At 50.0% G+C, this 23,937-nt stretch overlaps 1 protein-coding gene across 48 annotated transcripts in view; it reads left to right on the top strand.

Annotated features, from left to right (window-relative positions):
* Positions 1–23,937, top strand: part of TCF7L2 (transcription factor 7 like 2) — a 196,680-nt gene that overhangs the window by 30,156 nt on the left and 142,587 nt on the right. The window contains exon 1 of one of the 48 annotated variants that reach the window (XM_059173173.1): positions 3,547–5,361. The exons of the other annotated variants lie outside the window; for them this stretch is intronic. Within the exon in view, the coding sequence (XP_059029156.1) occupies positions 5,308–5,361 (54 nt within the window). The 5' untranslated portion in view covers positions 3,547–5,307. Of the gene's footprint in view, positions 1–3,546; positions 5,362–23,937 lie in introns of those variants that run through there. 48 annotated transcript variants of the gene reach the window in all.

Raw genomic sequence — 23,937 nt, 5'->3', positions numbered from 1 at the left:
TCCTTCCAGAAACAACATGCCTGTCTTTTTTCATCGTTGAGGAAAAACAGTCTGAAGGCACCATAATTCCTTAAATTGGATTTCAATTCTTGATCCCCTTATGTTCGGTAAACAGAGTGATCTATGAAACATTGTTTAGCAGCAAGAAGCTGGCAGCCTTGTATTTTTTCCCCCCAGAAGGGAAAGCAAGTGTCCGAGCCTGGGGGGGGGGGGTGCGGCAGTGGGTGCGGTTCCCTGGAGGTGAATACCCACCTTCATTTGGGATGAAGACAGGAATCCCTTTCCAAACAATGCTAGTGGAAGTTGGGAGGGCTGCCTGTGAGTGAGCAGAGCTCAACTTGGAAAGGAGCCTGTAGTGTGTGTGTGTGCGCGTGTGCACGGGTGTGTGCACACCCGCGTGGGTGTGCAGTGCTTATTAACTCTTAGTGCCACGGGCAGCTACCACTTGAAAGCCTTGGGTTTCCTATATTCAAATCAAAGGCACCCAGAAGCAGAGATAAAGGGGACGGTGTGATCTTCAAAGATGAGGGAATAAAAAAAAACTAGTGGGGAATATTTTCTGGGTGATTCTGCTCCCCACCTTTTTAAAAGAAATATGAAGAGTGCCAGTGCTTCCTCTCACTTGGTGGTTAGGCTCTGGTCAAGCCATGTAGCTTTGTAGCACAAGACTGATGACTTGCAGAAAGCAAAATGACAACATCTTGGGCTGCTTCTGAGCTTGCTGGGAGAGTGAGTCTGTCAGTTTCTCGGGTTCTCTCTCCCTCTCTCGCCTTTCTTCCTTTCTTTGAGCTAGTTTCGCTCTGAGAGTGCAGACTTGGCACCCACTTACCCAAGAACTGATTAGTTCCTAAAAGAAGCGGTAAGTTGATTGCTTACAGAGATGATGTAAGCTTTGCTCTGGGGTACATCAACTTGGATTTCTCATGCTTTATCTTATAAAGCCTAAATTAACAGCTGGTTTGGTTTGAGTTCTCCGGGATCTGACTAAGGGATTAGAGTCCATTCTCAAGTGAGTCAATCTAGTTTAATTTATTTCAGGTCTATCAAAAAAGATCAATCAAAGCTCTTTTGAAAGTAAAGCTATAATCGGCCTCCACACTTAGAAGTCACTGTTGTTGCACTTGCTGTTTCTTTCTGGTGGAGAAATGCTCGGGCTGTGGCTAAGAGGATGCATTAGAGCATTTTCTTCGTACCTCCCTTTCTTGAGGCCTCCACTCCTCCCTGGGAAGATGCTGAGAAGCTGTCATGGTTGAGAACTCCGCCCAGGTGATTGCCGCATGGACCTGCTGCTCCCTTTTCTCTGGTGATGCTGGACCCTGGTTTGGAAATTGCTAGTGCAGCCTAATGTAATACCTGGACCTTGACATTTCAGGTCTAGCCCATTCCACATCACTGGTTTTGTTCCTGGGCTTTTTTCTTGCAGAGATGGGTGGGCGAAAACCTGCACTGAATTCTTTTTTTTATAAAATGTCTACAAGCAAGGAGTTATTCACAGTTATCAGCTATGCTCGATCTAGAGTTTTGTGAGCACTGGAGGCTACAACCTGAGTTGTCCATTTCTTTTGGGTTTCTATTTTAAAAATACTTAATTGAGCATCTACTTGTAGCTAAGAACTCTGCTGAATGTACACGCTCTATCGAGAAATATCAAGAATAAGGAAGTGGTTTAGAGCTTGAATCTAGAGTCAGATAGACCCACCTTTGGATCCTGGCTTTGTTGCTTAGTGACTCTGTACGAGCTTGAGCAAGTGCTTCCCTAGTCCTTTGTTTGCTTGTCTGTAAAATAGGCAGAAGAAAAACATCTCTGAAGGACTGTTATAATAATGACATGAAATGTTACTATATCTTTTGTTTTTAATGAAAAACCACTTTAGGGGAGATACCAGGGAGCCAAAGCTATTTTCCCCTTAAATGTGTCACACAGAATCAAATATTTATTTGGGGTCTGTGAGGTGTCCGTGGCTCTGGGGATGGTTAGGTACAACGACATAGTCTCTGCCGTGTAGGAACGTACAGTCTGTCGCGAAGAGAAAATTCTTCGCAGACAAGGGTGTCCAGAGCTGTGAATCCCTCTGTCTTATGTGCCACTCAGCTTGGTCAAAGGGATGCTTTTTTTGGTCTTTCTTCCATTTGACTGAATGAAAACATGGTGGGGCATTCTTCATCTGCCTTCCATTGATGGTTCCTGTCGGCTGCTCACCCTCTGCTTTGAACCTTGGCATTAGCGCTGGTGCAGATGTGAGTCTAGCTTCAGTTCTTCCAGCTACGAAATGGGGCGGGCGTTATTTCATGGCGCGTGTGTGTTAAGGATTGGGAATACCTCATTTTTAAGGTATTCTTGTGGATTTATTATGTGTGGGGACTTAACGCTTTGTTTATTTAGCCTCACTGCTCCAGAAAGAACTTTGATATTAGTAGCAAAAGTAAAAAACAGATTAGAGTTTGCTTGTTGGGCTCTTGCTATGTGCCAGTTTCTAGAACATTCTATAGATTTGTAAACCTGTTACTGCAACTTTCTACATCATCCCCATTATACAACTAAAGGAAACTAAAGAATGTTAGGGAACTTGCCCAAGGGTACATGGCGGGGGCGGCCCCGGGGTTTGAATCTGGGTGTTGCATGATGCTGGGGCCCTGCCCTGCTCTACCCTTAACTGTATTGACATGAAACAAGGAGCTTGCTGTTGGGAATCTAGTTGGGTTTTTCTGTGAAAATTCTAACATGGCCTTGGAGCGCAAATCAGAATCCTTTTGCAGGCGAGTGTTTGGATGTGGGTACCTGCGTTTCCCTCTAAAAGGAGAGCCTCTTTTTCCTTCCACGGTCCAGGTCTGGCGTATATCTGGATCTGGGCCGCTCTGGAATTTCTGCCTGGCGCGAGTGGCTGAGTCCTTGCTCGTGAACCCGCAGGACGCCAGGGAAGAGTCAGCAACCTCACGTGTGCCTCTGCTTCGCAACCTCTCCTTCCTGTCTCTGCCTCTGGGGTTAACCATTAAAAAAAAAAAAAATAGCCACAGCACTTTTAGAAAGTCACATGCTGGGTTTCTGTATGTCCTCGAAACTGTCTTAATTCATTTTCCCCTTTACTCATACTGGAGTAGAAAGAGAGAAAAAATTGATAGTCAATGCTAATAATTGTGGCATGTAATGTAATTGGAAGTGTTTCATTGCCAAGCTCATGAGAGTTTCCGGCTTCATCTTCGGGCTTGGATGTAGCACTAGACTTGCCTTGAGTGTCTTGTGCAAGCCTTTGATGCAGGTAGACCATATTATAAATAGGCGCGTTGCTATGGTGAGGATGGCAGTCCTTGCTTGCTGTGGGTAACCTTTTCTACCTTCTCGGACACTGTTTTAAAACACAGCAGCGTGATAGCATTTCATTTAATTTGAACCAAGGTGGGGTGGATGAATTGGGAGATGGAGGTCTTCAGTTTTTTTTTTTTGGAGGTGATGTTTTGGGGTTTTCTGCTCACCTGGTACTGTGGGATATTTTGCAGATTGGGTCTGTCATTATTTATTTAGGAATATGTTTTCTAATGGATGGGGTGGGGGATGGTGGTGGGCAGAAGGCTGCTTCTCTTCCCCCTCCTTCCTTCCCTGAGCATTTCTGCGAATTTGTTGGCTTTGATGCCCAGCAGCTCATACAGTGAAATGAAGGTTGAGGTTGGCATGAAATGAAATGGTAGAAATGATTATTCCTGGTAGCGTGTTCTATTACTGTTAATAATATAAAGACAATTGCCTGCCTCTCAAGACTCCCGCACATGGGTAACGGATAGTTATTTCTCCCCGGAATCAGACACATAGCGATGGGGGAACTGGAGTGTTTTATTAGTGGTTGTCCTGCACATCCCCAGGGTAACTCGGTTGAGACATGGATTTATTTATTTTTTTCCTCTTGCTTGAAGGGTAACTTTTAATTATATCCATCAAATGTCAGTGTAGTTCGGGCTTGCAAAATTCATTTCCTCCCACCTTTTCCCCACCGTACATCCCCATCCGTTAAATTTTTGGACAGATGCGGCATCTTAGGATCCGAAGGGATGTTAAAAATGAACTCCTCAGCTTACTCTACTTCTTTATGTCTCCCAAGTCTCTTTCTCACCTTAAAAATGGGAATAATATTCTGTACTCCTCTCAGTGGATAGTTTCGAGCACCGAAAGGAACCTAGTTTGATGGAAGCCCTCTGGGGAGAACAGAGTTACCAGGCAGGCTTTAAATTTGAGACAGTTCGCCATCTTTTGGTCCAGTGTCTGAATCCTGTGTTTTTACAGCTCAGAGCTGCCTTTCCCTTCTTAGAACTCTCCCATCAAGGTGGCCTCAGGAACCCTCAGGTTCTGGATTCCTTCTTACCGGGTCGAGATTGTACGTCCAGTTGGGGAACCCAGAGCTGTGGCCATGTGGCTAATCTCAGCATCCAAAAGAGAACTCAGTTTTCCTCTGTGGGAAGTGGGGTGCTACAGGGATCTTGGGAGGGGTGTGCCCATCCCTGCGTACAGTGTGAGGCTGTAACTGAGGCTCGTACGTGGTTCAGAAAGCAGGGCACTCCTCCCGCAGGGTAAGAGGAACCACAGGATGAGTCTCTCCCGTGGCCGTGGGCGCTCAGGCTTAGCCCCCAGTATGCGGACTGCGAGCTGTCTTCGGGGTGGTCCTCATCGCCCAGCCCGGGCTGCATTGCATCTGAAGCAGAGATGGGGTGGGTCGCCTCGGTGCCGAAGGCCTCTTGTCAGGCTAGTCAGCCGTAGCCGACTTGCCCTTTCTCTGCCTGTTGGAGGGAGCAGGGCTTGCTGTGATCAGCGGGCCTCCAGCAACCTGCCTCCTGGCCCCACGCTTGGGAGCCGTGGCTTCTGCGTCTGGTTCCCGAGGACACCTCATGGTGAAGGTGGAGCGAGCCACACGGCGGAGGGGGTTGGCAGGGCTACTGAGCCTGGCACTGTGCCGAAAGCAGGGCTGCGTGTAGACCTCAGGACGGGCTGGCCTGTGTATTTATTTAGAAGTATTTCTAGAGGGTAACCTCACTGGCTAAAAAGCGTGTCTGAACAAGAGCCCCGTTGTTTGTTCGAGCCCCGTTGCCCTGGCAGGATGCAGACTCAGGTGGCCTGTTGGTCGGGCCTTGGGCTCGGCGGGGCCCGGAGGGCGGGGCCCAGCTCCCTCCTGGCCGCCCGGTGCCAAGTCCAGGAAAAGGCTGCCCATCCGTCCCTGCGGGCGGTGTGATTGGGCAACCCGGGGAGCAGAGGACGCTCGTCGGTGGCATGGATTCCGTTCCACGCCCGCCCTCGCCTCCCCTCCCCAGCCTTGGGAGGGAAACATGCCCTCCGGGAGACACCCAGACCCGACAAAGAGAACTCTGTTGGAGCTGGAGGTGAGAATCTGTGGGCGTTGGGATTCCTGGGTTCGGGTTCCAGCTCCCTGCCAATCGCCTGGGCGCTGGGCTAACATTTCTGGAATCAAAAGAAGAGCAGCCTGCCCAGCAAGGCCTATGGGAGCCCGATGCTGCTGGGCCCCGGGACTGCATTGTCTTTACCAAAGCTCCTGGGAGTAGAGAGGGAGAGAGGCAGCCTCGGGCTCCGAGGGGAGGTGCCTGGAGCATCTGGAGCCGGACTCCAGGCTTCTGTTCTGGGCCCCGGAGGCCTCTCCTGAAGAATTAGCTTCTGAGTCGATCCCTTTCTGAGATTCTGCAGTGAAGCTTGTGACTTTGCTACATTTTTAGTGTTTTCCAGACTTTCCCGGTCAGGGAACTCTCACCTTGCTAAAAACTGACGTAGATCACGAGGCCCCTTCCCCGTCCCATTTACTGAAGCAGGATCTTCTGAGGTGGGACCTGGGAAGGGGTCTTGATAAACACGCTTGTAAAAATGGTTTTTGCCACATGCTGTCTCCTGCTTAATGCCCGCGGTGGGCCTTGAACCTAGATTGGGAGGCTCCCCCGCGTACAGCTGGACTTGAAGCTGCCTCCCTGGTCACCCCACTGAGCACGTGGTGCTGGCACAGCGGGGCCCAGCACAAACACACCCACCGCTTCTCAAGCTGTTGGGATGGTTTTTGAAAGCCGGAGCTCTGCTGGGTTATTTACAAACCATATGGCTCTCTCACTTAGAGTGTACAATTTAGTGATTTTTAGTCTAGTCACAGAGTCGGGTGATCGTCAACACTAATTCCAGGACATTTTCATCACACCCCAAAATAAACCCTATGCCCATTAGCAGTCCTTCCTCATTTTCCCCTCCCCTGAGTTCCTGGCAATCACTATCGATTTGCCTCTTCTTGACATTTTGTATATGTGGAATCGTAAGATAGATGGCTTTTTGGGTCCGACCTTTCACTTTGCATGGTTTTCAAGGTCATCCATGTTTTAGCATGTGCCCATTCTTCATTCCTTGTTATCACCAAGTAATGTCCCATCATATGGACATAGCACATTTTATTGATTGTTCATAAGTTGTGTGGACTCTATTTTCATTGATCCTGGGTGCAAACCCATGAGTGGAATTGCTGAGTCATATAACTGTGTTTAACCAGACCGAAAACCTTGGATTCTGTGATGTGCCAGTTGTCTTGGCTGAGACAGCAAAATGTGACTATTGTTTGCCAGGGACAGTAGAAAGATTACCTACTAACAAAGTGGTCATGTTAAATCTCCTCCTGCTCTCCACTGTTGAAATTGGATGGCCACCCATCGGTTACACTGCCGGAGCCCTGGAGTTCTTGACACGGGCCACCTGGACAGCAGCCACCTGGGAGCTGTTGAAGCCTCATCTCTAGGCCACTTACATCAGAATCTCTAGCTACTGGAGTTCAGAGCTGATTTTTCATGAATTGGTGCTGCCTCTCTCTCTCTTTTTTGCCCATGGGTGAGGAAAAAAGGCAGAGAGGTGGGGTTGGTCATTGCTGATCAGGAAAAAATCTAGGAAGATCCCAAAGCTTGGGAGAAACCTCGATGGCTTGGTGGGTGTAACTGAGGACCTGGGAATGGGGCAGGTGAGTGGGAGGAGCTTATGAGAATGTAAGTCTTGTGACCAGGGTGCCAGAGGGGGATCCCCCAATCTAGGCAAAGTTTGGCTGTAAGTTTTTTTTTCAAGCTGAAGCACGCTGTTTACCCACAGAGGCAGTTTCTGAGAGATTTGTTGGTCCCTGATGCTGGCTGGAGTTTGATTGTTGCCCTCTGGTTGTCTTTCTGCCTCAGCCCTCGGGACGTGAATAGCACCCCATCTCCTGACAGGTTTCCCTCTTTTACTGCAGGGAACACGACTGACAAGGGATGGGGAGGCCTCTGTCTACACCGGTTTTTACCAAGTACCAGTGTGACCTTCTTGGGTGTATCACCACATTCCAAGCAGCTCAGAAGGAGGGAGTGATCTAGAAGGACCTTTCCACTGTGCTGTTCTGTGGTTCACATGGCCTTCTCCTAAACCCGTGGCAGGGTGGTGTTTGGTTAAATTGGCTTAAATACCAGTCCCTCAGAGACTCCCTCTCTGAAACCTCTTCCTCTTCAGAGATAACTTGTTTCGCCCGTGTCTACCCATTGGTTTCCTTGAGTGTGGTAAGACATGTACGTACCCTGGCATCTTCCTTTTGCTCTCACTTCCCCTTCTTGGATATTAGCTCCTTGAGGGTAGGGACCATCTGTTCATGGCTTCACCCTCACTGTCTAGTGGCTCCAGAAATATTTGTGAGTAAATGAGTTATTGAGTCTTTACCTCAAATGTCCATTGACTATAGGGATGTAGTTTTGAGCTTCTAGGAGCTGAGATTTTTATTTTTTTAATCATCTTAATTCAATTTTATTTTTTTCAGTGTTCCAGAATTCCTTGTATATGCACCACACCCAATGCTCCATGCAAACATGCCCTCCTTAATACCCACCACCAGGCTCACTCAAACCCCGACCCCCCTCCCTTCCAAAACCCTCAGTTTGTTTCTCAAGAGTCCATAGTCTCTCATGGTTTGTCTCCCCTTCCGATTTCCCCCAATTCACTTCTCCTTTCCTTCTCCCAATGTCCTCCGTGTTATTCCTTGTGCTTCACAAGTAAGTGAAACCATATGGTAATTGACTGTCTCTGCTTGACTTATTTCACTCAGAGTAATCTCCTCCACTCTCATCCATATTGATACAAAAGTTGGGTATTCATCCTTTTTGATGGAGGTATAATATTCCATTGTATATATGAACCATATCTTCATCCGTTCGTCCGGATGGGGCTGAGGACTTCATATTATTACCTCATTTACACTTCATAGCCTTCCTCCGAGGCAGGCATTCCTTTACAGAGATTCCCGTTCCACAGATCAGGAAGCAGACCAGTGAGGGCAACAGTCTGGAGTAGGACCCTGGCTAGCCCTGATCCAGAGTTCATAATACTCTGTTGTCCCCAGTGCATGAATCAACAAAATAAAAAGAATCCTGTACATTGGAAGAAATAACATTTAGGGAGGAGGAGGGTGACCCTTTTGGATCTGGCAGCCAAAATGAATCGGACCTCCTGGCAAAGGCGTCTGTTATTAACCAAGAGAGATTCTGCTCTCAGTGATTCCCAGGGTGATCTTGCTTTGGTTTTTTGCCTGAAAACCAGAAAATGGGCAGTATGGTTGTCTGAGTGCCTAAAACACTAACGGAGGCAGCTCTATGGCCAGAGCCAATGCATCAGGCCATGAAGGGATGCTGAGACTCTGAGAGGTTGTCTGCATTGTTGACCGCCACCCTAGCCCAGGGCCTCCTGAGTGTTTCGAGGTGGCCACAGAAACCAGTAGCACAAGCAACTGCAGTGCTCCCTAGTGATCCTCATGCAGCAAGGCCAGAAAGGCCACGATTGCCCACTCTCAGCTTTCTGGGCTGGTTTCTGGGGAGCACTGGGCTTTCAGGCCAGCACTGAGCAAGTATAAAGCCAGCAGGCTGATGGGGGTGTGTGCTGGTGCCTTGTTAGACCCCTTTAGCTGCAAGGGGTCAGCAGACTGTTTCATTCAACTTTTTTGTTTGCAGATCCGGGAACTGAGGGGGTGAAGGTCAGAGCTTCTCCGAGACTGAGCTGGGGCGGAGGTCCAGGGTTCTAGAGGTGGAAATGTCTGCAGATTTGTGGGATATTACAAGGGTGTTCTCTCTTCTGAGACTCTGGGGAGACCCCGTGTTCCTGAGAGATGTTAGGGTTTTAGCTTGGGGAAAGATAAAACAGAGAAGGTGAAGTTCTTGCTCGGCTGGGATTGTGGGGGGTAATGGTGAGGAGCTGGCTGAGCTGAACTCCAGGTGGTTCCGGACACTTCAGTGAGGCTCCTGTTCAGGTGTTCTTTTCCTCAAAATAACGAAGGAATGGGTTTTTGAAGAGATCTTGAAAAATGCTGGCTGTGGGTTTTGTGGTGACATGATATGGTTAATTGGGTCATTTCCCCCCTGCCCCCCAACCCTGGAGGTGACTTAGCTTTAGCTCTTAGAAGTCTGCGGCTGGTGGACTAGTTCTCAACTTGGAGCACAGCTGAATCCCGCTGGGGTAGGCTGGTTTAGACAGACCACAAGTCCATTAGCATTTGAAAAAGCAAGTGGAAAATCTTTGCTTGTTTTGATTTGCATCCTGCTAGTTTGTCTTGAAATTTCAGACAACATGAGTGGAGGATTTGAAAAGTTTGTTCATCCAAAAGGCGGTGGGTTATAGGCTGAGAGACACCAGGCTGCGGGATATGCTGGGACAGGACACCGATGCCATCAATTGATAGTCACTTTGCTGTCACCCAGAGGCCAAAGTGGAGCAAGAGACCCGTGGGCCTCCTGGGCAGAGAGCTGTAGGGATGCTGTCTTTCGGGGAAAGGTTGACACTCTGGTCCCCAGGGAAGAGTGGGTCAGGAGTGGAGGAGAGCCCTGGCCAGTGAAGCGGTTGTGCTTGCAGAGAACCAGTGTCCTGGTCTCATCCCTGTCCTGCCTCTGCGGATTTCCTTCCCAGGCCTGGGATCGAGGCCAACGAGATTCCATATTGGTTTTCTTTCCATTGACTCTCAGGCATCATACTGGGACCCAGTCCCATTCCTCAGGGATTCAAGTGATGCTCTGGGAGGTCAGGGGTGTCCTCTGTGGCTGAGCAACTTTGTCCGTGACCTTGTATTGTAATCTAACAATACCCTGCATGCTCACTTGTGCTCGATTTCCTGTGGATCGCAACCCCCTGCAGAGGAGATGGCTCATCAGTTGCTTTGACACTTAAGAGAAAGGGTGGGGGGAGGTATTTTGATGACATTCTGGATTTACTCTAGAAGATGTGGAGAGTGGGATGGGGCATGAGGTGAGGTATGGGAAGCACCGTGGCTGGAGACTTCCCCCCCACCGCCCCGAGAGTCCAGGTTCTGTCCTTACTCCATCACTTTCTGGTTGTACAAACCAGGACCTTCCTTCTGCTGTTTCCTATTGGTGAATTGCATTGGACTATAGCAAACGTGTCCAGGGTTTTCCCATAAGAAGACCCTCCCTTTTTTAAGGTATACATGGATTTTATTGGAGGGTAGCCTCTGTAACAGGGGAAGTGGGGAGCGGGGCCTAGCAGAGGGTAGCCTCAGATGGCAGTACAAATACAAGAAAGTCCCTGCCAGCCCAGTGAATTCTCATTTAAAAAAAATTTTTTTTAAAAAGATTTTATTTATTTATTTGACAGAGAGCGAGAGATCACAGGTAGGCAGAGGCAGGCAGAGAGAGAGAGGGAAGCAGGAAAGTAACTTGTTCAAAGTCACGCAGCGCAGAAGGTTTAGAAGCCTGAGCGCTCAACCTGCCACCTCTCCTCTCATTTAAAAAAGCATTTTTAAGAGATCTGTTTATTTATTTGACACAGAGAGAGAGCGAGCACATGTGCGAGCAGCGGGGAGGGCAGACAGAGCCAGAGACTCTCCAGCAGGCTTCCTGCTGAGCTTGGAGCTGGATGCGGGGCTCGATCTCAGGACCCTGACATCATGACCTGAGCTGAAATCAAGAGCCAGACGCTTAACTGGTGGACCCGTCCGGGTGCCCTGTAGCATCAGTATATGTTTTTACTCTGTATTTGCCTCCTAGGAACAATACGTGGTGACCAGAAGTGCTAAGAATTTGGTCATGCTTTTGCATGGCTTCGTGTCTTTATGAGTCATCGCAACGTCTACATCCAGTTAGGAGACCGAGTTCTGCGGGGCGAGAGGCATCTTAGCCATGTCCATTCCATCAGTATGGCTCGTAGCTGGATTTGGGACCTTCTGCAGGGAGGCTGTGCCTTCACCAGGCTTTCTCTGTTTGCATGGGACTTCCCGCTCCAGTGTCCCTGAGTGTCCCTGAGTGTCCAGGCCCATGCAACAGACAGTTGAAACCGTCCCGTATCTTCTGTGTTTCATGTGGCTGAGCGGGCCCGACCCTGATGGTGGGAGAGGCAGGTGGGCACCTCGCGGCCCACTCAGTGTCACCCCTGAAGGACTCTGCCCGCTGCTGAGGTCCTCCTGGTGGGGTTCTGAGCCCTGATATTAGGTAATACTGTCTTAGCTTGGTGCCTGCCTTCTTGGGAGCCCTTGGCATTCTGCAGGCACCATCTCTGTTTGCCCACCAGGAGGAAGAGGTAAGTTCCTGTGCGGAATTTGCAGATGGGGTCCATGGGGTTGCTGATTAATTCTTCTCATGATCTGGGTGGAAAATGGAATACACTGAAATTTCAGTTATTCATCGCGGAAGTAAGGCACATGTAGAAGATGATCCTGGCCTAAGGATTTCCTGCCAGTGTAGGGCTTGCTGCTTCCTAGTAGATGCTGACGTAGATCCTACAAACTGTGGGTATCCTTGGAAAGCCCAAACCATATGTAGTCTTGTTGATAAGTATCTGTCTTCCTTGTGTTAAACTGGCCAGATACGCAGACTGGTCTCAGTAGACCCCGGGGCCTCACCCTGGCTCTCTTGATGTACACCCCCCTCCCCCCCGGGAGCCCCATTTCTCTTCTGGGAGAGGAAGTAGGGAGCAGCCTCTCAGCCTATGTGTTCTCTGGCATGCTAGCCCTTGGGAGTGTCCTCCACAAGGACTGTAGCCAAGTAGTTTTGGGAGATTTCGTGTAAGTAGATGCTCGCTGGAAGGTCTGAGAAGGCCTTCAGGTAAAGAGAGCATGGGCAACCCTTTGTAGGACCGACCAGCACACTCTGGGGAGATGTGGGATTAAACGGTGCTTGAATAGCCCTTCCAGATCTCGGATCTCCGTCTGTGACAGTTCACCGGCACCTCCGGCAAGGGATGGCCACCATGTTTCGGCGCAGGGGGTGGTAGAGCCCAGGGCCCATGGCAACCAGGCTTCAGAGGGAGGAAGGGAAGTTGAGACTGACCTGGGCAGGGGCATGACTGTCAGGGACATGGAGTGTGTGGGCAAGGACAAGTGCCCAGGGGTGCGTGGAAGGGATTTGATCCCTGTCTGGCCAGGGTCTTTGTGGAGGTGAGCAGTCTGTAGGTCCAGACAGATAGATTGACTTGCCTAAGATCACGCAGCTAGCCGATGGCCCAGATTTGATGAATAACTCAGAATAGGACGCCCGAGCTGTTTAATCTGCCAAATGGTACTAGGATGATGTCTTTTCTGGACAGTGTAAGCAATGATGTTTGCTCAGGATGGCCTTTGGCAGCGCTGCTGTTGTCCTACTCCTGGCAAACCATCTTTTGGGCCCTGAGGGGAGGGCAGCAGATCATAACTCTGGTAGAAGGCTCCAAATGCACGCACACATCACATGGGGGCCTTGGCCCGTGCGATCGATGGCTGCAAATTTACCGCATTGCCTCTGTTTGGATGGGCACCTTTATTTTTCTGTTTCTGGGTATTTGATGTGGTTGGATCCTATTTCTCTCTTCCAAATTCCCTCTCTGTTCTCTGCCTCCACCCCTTCAGCCCTCCACTGAGCCAGTAAGCCACAGCCTCTAAGGATTCTGCTTCATCTTTAACTATGTGCAAACTGGGTTTTGACAAACAATTTAACTGGGTATTTTTGGAAGGCTCTGAAGGAACGCAGAGCACTCCGGAGCGCGGCCTGGCATCAGGAATGTTTCCTGCAACCTGCGCATCCAGTGGACAGATCTTCCTCACCTGCCCTTAGCTGGGGAGCGTAACGCGCTGGCTGGGAGGGCAGGGGAGCCAGGGAAGGTTCAAGAAGTCCAGGTTCTCCGGTCTTCGGAAGGTGGGTATGAAACTGAGGCCTGAAACTTTTATCACTACTGGTACAGGTGAAAGGCTTTCATTTGGCTGTGCTGGTCCAACAAAGACTATTTTATTTATGTGTTTCCAAGCCCTTAAAAATTCTTTTAGGGCACATCAGTGGGGAGTTAATAGAAACTTTGAAATAAGAAAAATGCCTGCAGGGTAAGTAGAACCCCAGCCAGCCGGCTCCGAGCTGTGTGCTGTTAGCTGGTAGCTTGGTTCTCAGAGAAGTGGCTGGTAGACGGGTTACGGAGCACGGTGCTTTCCTCCGATGCCATCGTTTTCAATGAGTGCATGAGGGTTTTTTCTTTTCCTTCTTTTAGTGTAGAGGGAGGGCTACTCGAAACTTTTTTCTGGGCATGTGAAGTCCTGGAAGGATATTCTGACCTTCCTAGTTTGTGCCACAGGGAGAGCTAGGTGGGGTGTGTGTGCTCATGTGTGCGTGTGTGTGTAAGAGATGGCTTGTATGAGGCTTCCCTTCTTACTCCTCAACCCTGAACCACATCACCCTCAGTGATGCTAGTTGTTAAGTTTTTTATTGTCTTCTGAGTGTTGGGTTTAAAGTTAAACAGAGGACATGTGAATCCAAGCCAGGCATCGCTAAGATTGTTTTCCCGCAAAGTAATTTCCTAAAGAATTAAAAACGCCTTTGTAACTCGACACAGCATTGTTTCCGTTTATTGGCATAGGTGGGAGGTGCCTTGGGGTCTGAACCCAGCTGTGTAGAGGTGAGGAAACTTGAGGCAAGTCCCAGCTGGCTCTCTCGGCCTCAGTTTCTTCATCTATAAAACGGCCCAATAAGACCTGCAGTCCTGGGTGGTTAAAATTAGGTGGGGTGACATCCCCCAGCTCCTGTTGGCAGGAACAAAAAGCTGTGACCTAGGTAATCTGTTAGTTGTATTCAGCTTTATTCAGCTTTGTATGGGGCCCGAGACAATGCCGAATTGACAGACTTTAGACCCAGGTGTTTTACTGGTCCTGGAGCGTCTGTTCTGTGCGGTGTGAGCTCAGGCAGCTGGCTGGGTCCAAATTGTTGGTCTCTGTTGTCTCTGTTGTTCCTTGGGGCCACTGGGTCCAAATGGCTTAGCTGAGCGGGTTTTCAGATGGAGGTAACCTCGTTTCCCAGGGCGTATTTGACATTGTCTGGAGACTTTTAGGATTGTTACGTCTTGGGGGCTGCTAGTGGATTCTAGTGTGCAGAGACCAGGATGTCTGTCCTCCCAGTGCACAGGACAGGCCCCTACAACAAAGACTTCTCCCACCCAACGTGTCAGTGGTGCCGAGACTGAGAAACCCCAGCTCAGCGCCTGGTGCAAGTGCGTGTGTCTGTGTGTGTGCGTGTGTATGTGGTGTGTTTCCTGTTCTGTGTTTGGTAAAGGGAACTTACCCATGCCGCCGCAGTGATCCCTGTGGGGGATGCCCCTCTGTGCCCAGTCCTGGTGTTGGTCGATGGCAATGTCAAGATTTAAGTATGTCCATGAGTAGCCTTCAGATGCAATAGGAAAAAGAATTTAATCTGATTTATTTAGAGGTTCTATTGTCTTCACTTCTGCTTTGAGACTTTCTCTTCAAAAAAAAAAAATACGGTAAAACATGAAAGGTAATAAAAATCACATTATCTCTCCACTTTTTCTTGGAGGGGGTCATACTGAAGAAGTCAGAATTCCTCACCTCTTCAGATGTAACTGCATCTAACAATTCGATATGTCTGTAAATTTTGTTTATCTTTAAATTTTACTTTTTTTTTTTTTTTTTTTAAAGATTTAGTTATTTATTTATTTGACAGAGAGAGAGAGAGAGATCACAAGTAGGCAGAGAGGCAGGCAGAGAGAGGAGAGGAGGAAGCAGGCTCCCCGCCGAGCAGAGAGCCGGATGCGGGGCTGGATCCCAGGACCCTGAGACCATGACCTGAGCCGCAGGCAGCGGCTTAACCCACTGAGCCACCCAGGCACCCCTGTTTTTTTTTTGACAGGGAGAGAGAGAGAGAGAGAGAGAGAGATCACAAGTAGGCAGAGAGGCAGAGAGAGAGAGACGGGGATGCAGGCTCCCTGCTGAGCAGAGAGCTTGACACAGGACTCCATCCCAGGAGCCTGGGATCGCGACCTGAGCTGAAGGTAGAGGCTTAACCTGCTGAGCCACCCAGGCACCCCTAGAGTATGTGTTCTTATATGAGAATATATATAGCCTTATTTATATGAATATATTCTTATATATATTCATAATATTATGAATAAGTATAGAAAGAAATTAATTTTGGAATCCCCAGTGATCAGAGACTTATGTAATAACCAGAGGCAGCCCTGATTATGTATATGGGCAAGGAATTTGCAAACAGTGTTTCCTTTGTGTAGCATACAAAACAAGCTTTTCTTTGACATCGGACATGCAAGTAGGCCTTCTCCAATAAGGGCCTCTCTCTATCCCTCCCACCTTTGAGCAAACATTATTTATTGTGGCTGATGTGTGATCAGGTCTTGATTTGGGGCTTCTTTTTGATGCTCCGTCTTTGTGGGATCTCACCCACGTGCCCCTAGAGACCCTTCGGCTGCCAGCGGCTTTGTTTGCCAACCACCCGTGTGGTGCCAATAGCATCTGCTTTGTGGTGAGCTGTCCCCAGAGCCCCAGCATGGCCTGGGGATGGTCTCCATGACTAGACTTGCATGTCTCCTGGAGCCACTTTTGGACTCAGAAATAATGGCTGTGCTCTGTTCCCCTCCCCCTCTTCTGTGACCCCCTTTCCCAGCCTGAGCCATTCTGAGCTTTGTTTCTAGGAACTTACCAAATGTTTTATGGACAAGCAGGGGAAGGGGAAAGGAACTCGTCTGAGGTAACCTCCTTTGTGCCAGCCACTCAGCCCCCTCATTGTTCCTCTGAGGCCAGGAGATGGGATTCTCCCTCAACAGGTGAGGACTCTGACCGTGGCTTCTGTTGGGGAACTTGTTTGCGATCCCCCAGGCAGCAGGTGACAACACCAGGATTTGAGTCAAATCCGGAGACCCAGTAGGGTGATAGACCAGCACCTTTCCATGGCTCGAAGCTTGACAGCAGAAACTGAAGCTGTTGGCTGCACCTGTCCGCAGGCAGCAGGGACCGGGGACATGTGCTTTTCTCTGTGGGGGAACATGGGAACGGACACATTCAGAGGCATGTTAAGTGTCCTTGGGGCTGAAAGAATGAAGCGAAGCTTGGAATCGGTAAACCATCGGGACTTTGCAGATTGAAGAAATGGAGTTGGAAAGAGAGGAAGTTGATTGCCCCAGACCAGTCCGTTCGTTGGGACTTCATGAATGAGAAGAGATGTGGGTTTCCTCGAGAGCATGGGGGGTGCCAGGGAGTGGGGGTGGCTCTGGGGTGGGGTGCTGTTGGGGTGCACAGTTCCATTTGAGCCGCTGTGGGGACAAAGTGAGGGAATCACGGGAGGTAGGAAGGGGGAGGATGAGACTCTGGATGGTTCCGGGGCCTCCCAGCCTCCAGATGAGCCATCGCTGTGTTTTAGGGAGCCGTGAAGATGCTTCAGGGGAGTGTAGAAGAGAGAGTTTCAGCGGATTCACTAGCTAGTCCTTCCTTGGAGAATGTGCCTTTAGTGGACAGTGGTCCTTCAAGGTCCTGTGGTCTTTATTCAGACCAAGAGATGGTCGGGTCCGGGCATATCACAGATCAGAGATGGGGCAGGAGGAGACTGTGCAGGAGGATGTCCTTGTCTGGGGTCGGGATGGCAGTTTTCTCCTCCCAGCTGTGACCCACTGTGTGTTTTCAGACAATTACTGTGACTTTCCCCACACACTGAAGTGTACTTCTGGGTGTATACTTCTTCATCCAGCTCCACTTTCAAACCCTTTTTTTTAAATTAATTTTTTTTGAGGGAGTGTGTGTGTGTGTGTGTGTGTGTGTGCATGGGTGTGGGGGTTGGGGCAGAGGGAGAGATAATCTCAGGCAGGCTTCACGCTCAGCACTGGGCCTGAGGTGGGGGCTTGATCTCACGGTCGTGAGATCATGGCTTGAGCCGAAACCAAGAGTCAGATGCTTAACCGACTAAGCCACCTAGGTGGCTCTCAAAGCATCTTTTTGATCGCCGGCAGTGTCTTCTGTGTAAACCTACTATGGTGGTCATGGCAGTGCAGGGGAATGGTGATATTCAGACCCGAGACACATTACCTGGCACCTAGGGTACTGGAGCCAAGGATGGATGAATGAATGGATGAATGAATGGGGTTCTTGGTGCTCAAGGCAGTCTTGTAGGTCGACATGCCATTTGATCATTTGGATGGCACGTTGTGCCCACGTGACTGGCAGGACTCTTCTATCCAGGGAGATGTTGTGGGTTTTGCTGGGAGGAAGGTTGGTTCTGAGTGGGTCGGGGGTGGGGGAGTCTCAGGCCTGGCTCTGGCACCAGCTGGCGGGGGCACTGTGGAGAAGCTCTCCACTCAGTGGGGTTTAATCGAGCTGAAACTGCCTGAATTCTAAGTTGTTTGCTACTCTGAGGTTCATTGTCAGGGCCCCACTCTGTCCTGTGGAATGCTCCCTCCCCCTCCTGACCCCCTGGCGGGGAGCAGTTGCTCTTAACCTGCCCCGAACTGCTTGTGGTTCTCACACCCTCTCCCTGCCGCCCCTGCTGCTCTTTTTGCTGGGGCGTTTGGGATTGAATTGGCTACTTTCTTGCCCTGAGTGGTGAGGATTGCTCCCAAGAGGTGGTCTGCAAAGGGGACGGGGGTGGGGAGTGGGAGGAGCCGGAGGAAGCAGTTCCCACGCAGGTTGTCCTTGTTGCCATCCTGGAGTGCCTTTCTGGACTCAGGAGGAATGAAAGGAAAAACCGCTCTTGGTGGTTTGGGCAAGGATTTCAGTTGACAGATCGGGTAGTTTCCCTCTGTCGGACTTGTTTTAACCAGAGTCCGGCCACGATGTTGTTGTCTGAAGGTGGAGCAGAGCTGTTACATGCTCTGAGAAATAGAAATCACGACGGGTTGGGGAGCCACAGAGGCAGGGAAAGAACAGAGCCAGTAGGGACCCTGCGTCGAGGGTGCGGGGCGGCCCTGCTGGTGTCCCGGCGGAAGAGCTTGTTAGATTTGGAGAGAGTAAAGATAAATTTGGCCCTAAGGGCCTCTGGTTGCTTTTAGAGACTTTTCCTGTAAAACATAAAATGGAACTCAGGAGATGTAGCAAATTGGAAAACAGCACATTCTGTCCATAATGAAAGCCGTCCCATAAGAATTTCTGTGTTTTATCCCTTTAGCCAAATTTCTGTTTCTAAAAGGGAAAATGGACCAGAGATAGGCTTGTTTATGTTCTTGGTTGAAACCTTGGTTTTTATATTTCAAGCCCATTCTCCTGGGCGAGAACAAGCAACGCCTGAGGTTGCTTCACCGTGGTGTGCTGGCTGCCCAGACCCTTTCACGGGGGGATCTAGGGCCTCCCACCCCCGTCTTTACTTCTTGGCACAGAACATAAAGTGCACAGACCTCAGGTGTATCCAGCTATCTAATTTTTATATGTTTACACCTGTGTACTCATGACCCAGGGCAAAGGAAGGACATTTTTCAGTGTCCTGAAGGCTCTGCTCTGTGCCTTCCCCGAGAGAACCAATTTTTGATTTCAGTTTTTCTGTTTTTGAACATCATATACATTCAGTTATCATTGGTATTTTTATAGCCCTTCCCCCCATTAAAAACCAGTCTGTTAGAATCTTTAGATGTTTCTTAAAAGGATGCTTTTTGATTCTTCGTTGTATCAGAGAGTTGGAGCTGGAAAAGCCCAGGACACACCTTTGCCTGGGACACAGCATGTCCCCTCTGCTGCTGGGAGCCCTGTGCGGCCAGCCCGAGCCCCTCCTTTGAACCTTGTCCGTTTCTCTTGCTTCTTCCCACCGCCCAGCCAGGCCCCTCTGCCTGCTGTCCCCACAGTCCATTCCCTCAGGGGGACACCTACAGTGGCTTCCGCGTTTTGCACCCTCTTAAGACAACATTGCTTCCCCTGCAGCACTGGCACCTCTGTTTGTGATCGGCATTGCCTGGTGTGGTTATTTGATTAACGCGTGCTTTCCCTCCCACTGGAGAACAGGGTAGTGTCTGATATGCAGCGCAAGCCCAGTTCAAGTTTGTTGGATGATTGGTTAGGGGGGTACGTTGTGAGGGAGAAGGCCTCATGGAGCAGCAGTTGACTCTGTGTGTGTGTGTGTGTGTGTGTGTGTGTGCGTGTGCATGTGCATGGGATCTGGCTCTTCTGGGTGTGTGTGTTGCAGGGGTGGATACGACGCCTGCCAAGGCAGTTTTATCCTTGGGAGTTCTGTGTGCGTTTCCAGGTAGGAGATGTTTCACGCACACGAGTTGTCATTGTCCCTGGTGTCTGTGTCACAGGTGACCTCATTCTATGTTCAGCCTCATTCCTGCACCCCTGCCCGCCCCGGGCCTCTCTGGAGTAGGCTCCCTCTCCTGCTAGCTCTCTTGGCCAGGATTTTAACATATATCACAGGCTGGTAGGCTAAGAGCTTGGGACTTCCCCTCACCACACTCAAAGCCTTTGATCTTTTGCTTTGGAGGTAACATCAAAAGGAAGGCTGAGGAAGACAGCCAGGCTGTGAAGTTCAACGTTCAAGTTAATAGCTTGACTGAAGGTTGTGCTGTGTCCTGGCAGCATCACTGAGGCTGAAGTAAACACAGTGATTCCTCCACATTTTCCTGGAAATGGAAGCTAACAGTGTAAAAGGGATTCATTTGCATTTGGAACTAAGTCGGGCTATAGCTGGCGCCTCTTTCCCCTTTACCCCTTTCTTCGCAAGTGTGAAAACACGGTGGGGGGAGAAGCGTGTGTCAGGGGCTTGCGAAGGGGGTGGATGGGAGAGGCTGGTGACCCCATGTGACCTGCATCCCAGAAGTTATCCTTGCCCGCGGGGGCTCGCTGTCTGCCTGGCTTTTGGCATGGCCTCTCTGGACCACTTACTGGGCCCGATGAGCTGGATGTTCCCGGGTTCAGATGGCAGCTTGGCTGGCTGGGGCTTGGGGAAGTCGCAGCCGCAGGCCAGAAGCTGGGGGGCGGTGGGAGTCTCGTGGGAAGTGAAAGTGAAAGTGACCCACGGGTCTCCTTGCTTGGTCTCTTTGCAGAGCTTTGTGGATACTTGTTTGCTTGTTTCATCTAAGATTTCATGGACCATTCCTTCTTTAGCTTTTCATCCAGGGCTTTTTTTGAATGGTTTTCTGACACATTCCAGCCCCAGCACCGTCTGGTGGGTGATTCATTTGGGGCAATGGTTTCCGCTTTCTGAGGCTGGTCATTCCCCCTCTTTGCCTAGGGTACTTCTTGTGGTGTGGCCAGAGCTCCGGCGACATCCGCCCCTGTCACTGTCCAGCATCAGGAGCTGCTGCCCCCTCATTCGGCTGTCTCCCCGCCGCCCCCCCTGTCACCCTCCACAGGGTACCACAGCCTCCCCTTCCAGCTGGGGTTGCAACCCTGATGACGTCAGCACCGTGCAGCCAGAATTCTCTCTGGGTTTCCTTACTGTGGGTTCTCAAGCTTCTCATCCCCATATGTCCCATCATGATTTTTGGCCTAACTGGATGCCACCTGCACTGTTACTTATTTGATGCAAACCTTTGATTCACCTATTTGAACTCAGCCTCTCTGTTGTAAGCATTAACATCTGTGAAATTATAAGTTTGACGTGCCGGTTTATTTTTTTCTAGTATACATTAATATCCTCTAGCTACTCAGGTAACAGCGGGTACCACCTGCAATCATGCCCGGTAGGCTTGCTGTTCAGGAAACACTGTTAAGAGAGCGGTTGCTTTTGCCTTTCCCTCTTGGTGGTTGGCAGGTTTGGGTGTCTGAGGGGCCAGCTCTGTCTTCTTCCTCTTCCCTCTGCTGAGGCCAGCTGAGCCCTGCTCAGCTCATGAGCGGACTCAAAATCCTGTGCATAGAATGGTGTTGGGCTTCTGGCAGTCAGTCTCGTGGTGGCTAGAACCCATTCATGGCGGATGGGTCCCTTCTCCATTACTTTTCACGCTGCCTCTTGAATCCGTAGATGCTGAAGCTGAGGCAGCCTGCGATCTTTCCAGGTTGAGTTACCCTCTGAAAGGTCTTGGGAAATCCCTGCCACCTCTTGATCAGAATTGTTGGCACGAGTCCCCCCGGTTCTAGGTTTTCAGCCCTTGAGACTCTCCACTGCATTCATTATACATGTCCACTTGGTGCCTTGTTGCAAAGGTACCTCCCGCCGCTGGTGGCAGCACAGGCTGGAAATTCCTTGGAGAATACAAGGTGCCTGCTTCCCGGGAGGGGTGCCCAAAGCATCAGGGACACATCCTGGGGTGCTGAGGAAATGCTTCAGGAGAATGTTGCTGCTTGCCCTCATCCCTTGAGCTGGGTGCCCGGAGATGGGCATTTTTTGCCTGTGCTTAAAGCTGTAAAGGGCCATTGTCAAGTTTGTTTAGCTTCTCAATTCGCGTTCCTTAGAGGATGGTGAATTGAAGCTAGCATTCCTGGACAGAGCCTTTCATACATTTAAGAAAACCTGTAGAGTCTCCTGGGGGACAGGCTAGGGGAGAGATGAAAGGTTTTCTCCAGACCTGCTCGGCAGCATGGACTGTTCTTTTAAGGTAATTAAGGGAGACCATAAAAGATGAGCACACACATCCATTTACCTTTCACTTGGGGGTCTTAAATCTTTGCATGGTCTTCTTTAACTGTATACCTGTATGTCACCCATGGACCCCTGTGGTCTCCGATTTTCATTGTTCCCCTGTCCAGTCTGCTGGGACATACCGTTGGGGATTGAAGAATGGGGGTTTGGTGGTGTTTGGGAACTTTTGAGTTTCTTCATGGAGGCCCAGAGAGGCTTGCTTCTGTGTTCAGAGTGAGGTACTAGGTGAGGGGACACAGGAACAGGTGTGAAGGGGTGCCTGTCTGAACTTTGTGACAATAGCTCCTACGCATGGATGTCTCCCACCTGTCATGTATTGGGACAGTGGTTCCCCAAATGTGCGGCACAGTTGAATCCTGGAGCGGTTTTATAAAAATCCCGATGCCCAGGTCCCACTGTGGGGGAGGAGCCAGGCATCAGTAAGTGTAAAGACTCCTAAGTGATCCCAGGGTGTGAGGGCCACTGTATCGGGACCATGGGATTTGTGTCCTTTGTATTCTAAGTCACTTACGCTGATCATTCTCCAGGTACTGTTATAAGCAGTTTACGGACATCATCTCAGTTAATCCTCACACAATTAAGGAGGGAGGTGGCTTCACCCCCATTTTGTAGGCAAGACCACTGGAGCTCAGAGAGACTTAGTTAAGCACCCTGACAAAGATCATTGAGTTAGTTTGCGGTGGAAGGAGGCTTTGAATCCCAAGTGTGGCCACATCCCAGGTCGGGTCATTGCCCTGGTGTTCGTTCTTACACTGTGGAGACCCAGCTTTAGTTGGAATTTGCTTACTGGTTAAGGTATGGGGGGCAGGGGCGCGAGTGGTCGGGGGTGGGGGGAGGATTGTCGCTGATGGACTGGAAACAATTTGATATCTTTAAGCGTTTAAGCGGTGGCCTATGAACAGTAATTTTCTTGTGGAGAGATTAGGGAAGGGAAGGACATTCCAGGTGAATCAAGCACAGAGTCGGACTTCTCAGGAAGGCAGGGGACTGGTGGAGTGTGTGCAGAGGGCAGCGAGAGCTCTGCCCATGACGTTTGCATCTGAAGCTGGATTCTCCCACGAGGGGCCTTGACTGCTGGGTGCTAAAGAGACCTCAGATTCTAATGAGCCACAAACCTCTGGGACTGTGAAAATGCAGTTTCTGATATAGTAGTAAGCAGGGGGCGCGGCCTGAGTGTCTGCACCCCCCTCCCCCCACCCCAGTTCCTATCGGTTGCTGCTGCTTGTGGGCGGTGGTTCCCAAGGTTCACCTGGAAAACTTTTTAAATTCTGATGCTCAGTTTGCAGTCCATTTCAGTGAGGTCAGAATGTCCAAGGGATGGGAGCCTGGTGGTGGTATCCTTAGAGGATACCCAGTGGGCTCCGGTGTGCGGACTGCTGGGGAAGCCTGGGACTGGATAGTCCGTGCTGAGTCTCCGCCAGCACACTGTGCGCGCCATTCACGGAATGTAGGAGGCCTGTGGAGTGGCGTTGAGAACCGTTGCACCTGCCTTCTTACCTGATGCATGAACGTGGCCGTATTTGTTGAGTGCCTACAGCAGGCCAGACCCTGCTCTTGGGGTTCGGGGCTCAGCAGTGTGTCTCTGTGTTGGGGGGGGGCGGGTCTCAACCAGCCCGAAGGTGTGCCAAGGGCAGTCGGAAGCAGAAGAAGCACGTTAGGCAGGAGAATACCCTGGATTTTTAAATCCTAGGTAATTTGGTCAAGACTCCAAACAAGAATTTCTTTTTCCCTTCATGGTGAAACGGATTTATTGGGCACCAGGTAACGAGCTGGCAAGGGGACGAGCACCTTGCTGCATCCAGGTCGTTTAGAAGCCTTGTTGTTTCTATACGAGCACCTGCCTGCTAACCTCTTTAAGGATCTTGCCTAGCGAATATTTCTTTGCTTATTTTGGGGTTATCTGCAGTGTTTGGACATACTGAGACATTTCTTAAAAATAACAGTCATCTGCAATTCTTATTTTTCAATAATTTGGATTGATTGGTGAGAACCAGTGAGCACTGACTGAGGCTTTCTGTGCAGCCAACTCTCTCTGTAACCCACATGTGTGCTGCAGAAACTTGACTTGGTTGCAAAAACTAGCAGAGTTTGCATGTTAGAATGGGGGTGTGTGTACCTAGGGAGTTGCGTCTTGAAGAGCCTGGCCTACTA

Source organism: Mustela lutreola, chromosome 4 (genome assembly GCF_030435805.1).
Source record: "Mustela lutreola isolate mMusLut2 chromosome 4, mMusLut2.pri, whole genome shotgun sequence".
Classification (NCBI taxonomy): Eukaryota; Metazoa; Chordata; class Mammalia; order Carnivora; family Mustelidae; genus Mustela; species Mustela lutreola.
This window is presented reverse-complemented; position numbering and strand designations above follow the sequence as displayed.